Below are 6,107 nucleotides of genomic sequence, written 5' to 3' on the forward strand. Positions count from 1 at the left end.
GGACGCAAAACCCTAAGTCAAAGTAACCAGAAAATTTACTTATCCTCACATAAACACAAGAGTGCTAATAAATCCAAGAACACCAAAAGAAAAAGATAGAAGCCAAATCTAGAAAAAGAATTTTCCAGGAGTGAAAAATCTAGGGTGTTACATAAGCACGCGGTTGAAGGCATGGTGGCACCAAGTGGACAACCTAGTCGCACTTAGAGACGACCTCCGTGCCACAAAGGCCAAACACAATGACGCTGAAACCATCCTTATCCATGAAGAACCTTGAAGATGAGGAAGTTCCTGATCCTGAAATGACACGTAAAGCTGGAACCAGCGTTAAGGACACAAGGAACCGAAAGCGCACGGGGACAATCAGACCTAAAAACCCCAAGGGAGAAGGAAGATAACAAAGGAGCAACAGAGCGGAGAAGCGTCCAGCCTCCCACAATAGCAAGCGGGCTCAAGAACAAAAAAACGAAGAACAAAGAACCACCAAGAGGAGCTGCAACCAAGAGAAGAGAAAAGAAAAAAGGATGGCGAGCGGGAAGAAGAGGCGCAGAGGAAACCAAATGCAACAAACACCCAGAAAGAGGGAGAAAACATCACGAGCATCGTAGTGAAGAAGCAACCCACCTCGAACATCACTAACGTCAATAGAAGGCACGAAAAGCCAACAGGCGCCGGACGCCGCCGATGGCAAACAAAGCACCAACACAGAGAAAGCTTGAAAAAGCCCTCGCAGTATGAAAAGAGAACGGTGTGAGGGGCAAGTAGGGGAAAAGAAGACCACCATCCATTATATACCAAGAACACCCCCACGCACCACAACAAACTGACATACCACATCGAGCACCCACCTGCCAACGCCCACCAACCCAGGACACACCGGGACGAGGGCAACGGGGCATCCCGAGCGAGAAATAAGCCTGAGTAGGGGAACCAAACAACGGGGTGGCTAGGCCGCCCGAGCAAGCGCCTCTCGACCATGCGAGACAGCTCGTGCGATGCGAGGCCAACACACAGAGCTGTCTGGCATGCACGCATGCACAGTCGGGCAGGGCAACTGAACAATTGGATGGGCAGTGAGTCCGAGCAGGCACCTCTTGAACGCCCGAGGTGACACGCACGCTGTAAGGCCAAGGCCATTGAGCCGTCCGGGACGCGCACGCATAGCTGGGCATGCCCCATGCATGAGCTTCACACGACAAAGCAGCCCGATAGGGTGCAAATGACGTTGTCCCTACCGAGTACGCACGGGCATACTGGTCTCGCCCGAGCGAACTATCCGACGGGGGGCCAATGATGCTGACCAACAAAAACATCTCATAATCGCGTCATTAGAGGTACAATTATCTTCAAGCTCAATCTAGAGGACAATCAAGGGCATTTTGATCATTTCAGCATGTTTCAGCAGCCGCCGCAGCCGTAGCAGCACAACTGCAAAAGGACTGCATTTGGACCCCAACCTTAGCCACAGCTTGCAAGAGCATTAGCTGGAATCTCAATTAGTGACATCCCCCCAGTAGCCACTGTAGCGTGAGAGTGAGTGGTACCCAACCTCCTCTCCTGGTACTTCCACTTTCACGAACAGCAACGGTCGGGGACCAGCTCGCTGGACCCTGCCAGGCAGTGAACCGCAAAGATTTGAATCCCCTCCGCTGCTCTGTCCACTCTCTCATCAAGGCTCCACACTTTCTTTCTATTGGACTGGGACCCTCCTTAATCATCCACCCCATCCTTTCCTTTAGTTTGAACCAACGCTCCACCTCAGACACTGGCCACCGTCTCGACTCGCGCATCCCACCTAACACCGCCCGCGGACTGGGAGCTGCCGCCGCCGCCGCGGAGCAGGGGACTCGATGGGATTCGACGGGCTGGTCGTCGTGTCCGACCCTTACCTGCAGCGCCGCTTCACGCAGGCGGACCTCCGCGCGCTCCAGGCACAGGTACGCGCGCGCTCTCTGCCCTTCATCTTCCTTCGCGCTGGCGGTGGTGTTTGTGACTGCGTTTTTCGATCTTGTTCGGCAGTACGCGGGGCTGCGGGACACGGCGCCCACCGGCAGGCTGCGGCTGCGGGACCTCCCCGCCGCGCTGACCGGCCTGGGGAGCCCCACCGCTATGGCCGCCGGTAAAGGGGAAGCGCTGCGCGGGGACGCCGGGAAAGAGAACAGCTCGCCGCCCGAGCGGGCGCTCACGGACGAGGAGTGGTCCTCCGTGCTCACGGCTGTCTCCCGCGCCGACGAGAAACCGCAGCTCGACGTCAACTTTGAGCTCTTCCTGCGCGTCTACGCCGAGATGCAGCTGCGGCTCAAGGGCGGGAAGAAGGCGCGCGAGCGCGACGGCGGCCAAGGCATTAAGCGCTCCTCCTCCTCGTCTGCCGCCTTCCTCACGGCGTCCACCACCACGCTGCTGCACACCATCAGCGAATCTGAGAAGGCTTCCTACGTGGGCCACATCAATGCCTACCTCGCCGAGGATCCGTTCCTCAAGAACGCGCTGCCCGTCGATCCGGCCACCAACCAGCTCTTCCACCTCACTAAAGACGGCGTGTTGCTATGGTGCGCTCCTCGCCATTCGGATTTGTGCTTTCGATCCACTGATTATTATTATTTTTGCTCTGATCTGGTTCCAATCCTTTTCGGCTTTTTGGTCCAGTAAGCTCATCAACTTGGCCGTTCCGGGGACCATCGACGAGCGTGCTATCAACACCAAGAGGCTGCTTAACTTGTGGGAGAAAAACGAGAACCACACCCTCTGTCTCAACTCTGCCAAGGCCATCGGCTGCACTGTTGTCAATATCGGCACGCAGGATCTCGCAGAGGGGAGGGTATGACTCTCCCTGTTTCTATTTTTCTTGCTTTTTTGTGACCTCATCGCATTACATGATATTCAGAGTAAAGGTGACTTTCAGTCCGTTCTTTTTACTTGGGTACTTGTTCATTCGGATGTTGTTGAGGAACACAGTGGAGTTAAGTCCATGTGATGTACACGACTGTAAAGCACCCTGTGTTGGTTCTCTCTACTTTTGTTGCTTTATACATGCACTTACTGGTGGTTATCATTGGAACACGATGGAACGATTATTTATATATCAAAAAAGTGGCGAGGGGTAACCCATGGTTGATTCGATTGCTCCTGTGCCCTTTTGTTATGACTGACAAGATAGTTGAAATTTGCGGCAAACTTACTGTGAAAGAATAAATCAAGTTCAGTCCGTGTCACACTGATAATTTGGCACACATGACATGCTTCATGTCCTCCAGTGCACCACTACATTCTACTTCAGGATACAGAAATACTTGGCATACCTCTGTGTTCTTATTTATTGCCATTGAACTTATTTATACTACGTTTCTATACCCCAGTGCACCATCTACTTAATTGTTTGTTCAGATCTAAGCTCTGATTCTAGCATGTATTGTTCATTTGTAGTTTTATCTTTTCACTCTTTTTTTACATGAAGAATTCTTGTATAATGAGCTTACCAAAGCTTTCTCTTACTGCTTGCAGCCTCATCTTATCCTAGGGCTGATATCTCAGATTATCAAGGTAACTTCATATCTTTGTTACATTTGTCTATATGTGTGGGCAACATTGTGTCTGTTTTATGTATGATACTATCTGTGATAACGTGTTGTTACAATGACTACCAGATACAACTATTGGCAGATGTAAACCTGAAGAGCACACCTCAGTTGGTCGAATTGGTTCAAGACAGCCAGGTAGTCCTAATTTCAGTTCATTATAATGCACTTTGGAGACTATTTGGTATGTGTAATATGCTAGTGAGAGTAACACACTGTCAATGGTTTCATGTAAAATTGCAGGAGATGGAGGAGCTTATGAGCCTTTCTCCTGAAAAAATACTACTAAGGTGGATGAACTTTCAGCTGAAGAAAGGAGGTTTCCAGAGAACAGTAACAAATTTTTCATCGGATATAAAAGTATGCTCATGTTAGCTGCTAGACCCCTTACACATTTAAATATTTAACACATAAATGCAATTTCGCAAGCTGTGCTACATATGTTCCAAAAACTATATAACTGAGCTATTTCACTTCTCTTTCAACTAAGTTCTTATGGTTTTAATAATCACCATAACTTTCAAATACTTTTGCCCTTCACCATTGATCTCGTTTTCGATTCTTGACTTGAAATTCTATCTGGTCAAGGGGAGTATACACTAAGAATGTTAATAAATGACGAAGATCAATCCATCTATCATGTTTTTTAGTTCGAACTGTGGTCCTGTATGAGGAATTAATATTTATTTACCTTGGTCACATGAAAACCCAGGACAGTGAGGCATATGCTTGCTTGTTAAATGTCCTGGCTCCAGAATGCAGTACTAAACCATCGCCAATGTCAGTAAAAGATCTTCTTCATAGAGCAAGATTAGTTCTTGAGCATGCAGATAGGATGGGCTGCAAAAGATATCTGGCCCCGAAAGACATAGTTGATGGTTTACAAAATCTAAATCTCGCCTTTGTGGCTCATATTTTTCAAAAAAGGTATGTATTATGAGCACCCCTTCAGCTCAGAATTTATATACTAAGGTACAATTTGTTGAAGAACTCACATTTGCATTGATGTTTATCGCATTGGGATACCGAAGACCAATTTTTTTCTAATAACTGCTGTTAGCATGTGATAGTTCTTCATCCTGTAGATTTGCTTTTATTTAGTCCTTGCTATCTGCTACTGTTCTTGGTAACATACTATGACATTCACTTAAAAAACAACATCTTGTGCAAACTGGTATCATTATGTTGTTAACGTTCTCTCACCTGTCCACCACTAGTTCCCAGGAAAACTCTCAACTCTGAAGTTTTCCTTTTATTGCTGAGAATGAAGGTGAAACAATGTTTGTAGGGAACAGTCAGACATCAGAAGACAATAGAACCATTTTTTCTTTTTATTTTTCTCGTTGATTGAACTATGTGTGCTCCTACAAATAAGAGATTGTTTTGTTACCATTCACATGACATAATATTTTGTGCATGAGAATGAGACCCACACAAAGATTTCGAGAGAAGAGCCCGTTTGCTTGCAGAAGTTTCCCTAGCACAGAAAAGGATTGTGAAGAATCAATATACAGTCGTCCTTGTGCAAGACAACTGAGCAAGCTGAGCACGGCAAACATTGTAACTAGATCATGTACAAATATTCCTGGCCAGTAAAACCATATGTAGTACCCTGTCGCCGCTGTAGATGTGCTATTATTATGGGCCTATTCAGCAAATACTTTCGTCATATCTCTTAACTAGGGAGCAGCATTGATTACCAGTACTGCAGCTAGATACACATGCTACAGAAGCCTAAATGAAAATCTGATGCTTGTACTTGGTAGTGCACTGTTTTGACAGTCTAAACTCTATAATTGTAGTCCTTTTATTGCAGGAATGGGTTGTCGAAACAAATGAAGCAAGTTTCGTTTGTGGATGGAGTATCTGATGATGCTCAAGTTTCAAGGGAAGAGAGGTCATTTAGGCTATGGATTAACAGCCTTGGAATTTCTACATATATAAACAATGTATTCGAAGATCTTAGAAATGGGTAGGCCATACCTCTCATCGTCTATAGCTAACTCTTCTGTTAAAATGAAGCTGATTCTATCTTTCATATTTCCTTGTGGGACGATAGATGGGTGCTCCTTGAGGTCATGGATAAGGTTGCTCCTGGTTCAGTTAATTGGAAGTTTGCAAACCGACCCCCAATAAAACTTCCATTCAGAAAAGTTGAAAACTGTAATCAACTTCTGAAGATAGGAAAGGAAATAAAATTTTCCTTGGTGAATATTGCTGGTCATGATATTGTGCAAGGAAACAAGAAATTGATATTAGGTAAGTGGTTTTTTCACTCAGATGCAAATAATAAAATGTACTTAAGTTTTGCACATAACTAGGAGGTGAGCATACCAATTGGGCCATTATTTATACAAATAATCATGCCTTCAGAGATTAGTAAATTTATAATAATCAACTAAATATTCATGATGTGTTAATTTTTGGTTGATTAACTGGTTTTGCTGAAGAGAAATTTCAAAATATCAATGTACCATTGTTGTTTTGTACAATTCTTTTGCACACACAGTATTCAATTTAACTTTCCAGTTG

At 45.7% G+C, this 6,107-nt stretch overlaps 1 protein-coding gene across 1 annotated transcript in view; it reads left to right on the forward strand.

Annotated features, from left to right (window-relative positions):
- Positions 1-1,733: 1,733 nt before the first annotated feature.
- Positions 1,734-6,107, forward strand: part of LOC119268122 (fimbrin-2-like) — a 7,060-nt gene continuing 2,686 nt past the window's right edge. The window contains exons 1-9 of the mRNA XM_037549635.1: positions 1,734-1,937; positions 2,020-2,549; positions 2,647-2,818; positions 3,502-3,540; positions 3,645-3,713; positions 3,819-3,935; positions 4,288-4,502; positions 5,392-5,547; positions 5,635-5,842. Coding sequence (XP_037405532.1) covers positions 1,851-1,937; positions 2,020-2,549; positions 2,647-2,818; positions 3,502-3,540; positions 3,645-3,713; positions 3,819-3,935; positions 4,288-4,502; positions 5,392-5,547; positions 5,635-5,842 — 1,593 coding nt within the window. The 5' untranslated portion in view covers positions 1,734-1,850. The remainder of the gene's footprint in view (positions 1,938-2,019; positions 2,550-2,646; positions 2,819-3,501; positions 3,541-3,644; positions 3,714-3,818; positions 3,936-4,287; positions 4,503-5,391; positions 5,548-5,634; positions 5,843-6,107) is intronic.

This window comes from Triticum dicoccoides, chromosome 3A (assembly GCF_002162155.2).
Source record: "Triticum dicoccoides isolate Atlit2015 ecotype Zavitan chromosome 3A, WEW_v2.0, whole genome shotgun sequence".
Lineage (NCBI taxonomy): Eukaryota > Viridiplantae > Streptophyta > Magnoliopsida > Poales > Poaceae > Triticum > Triticum dicoccoides.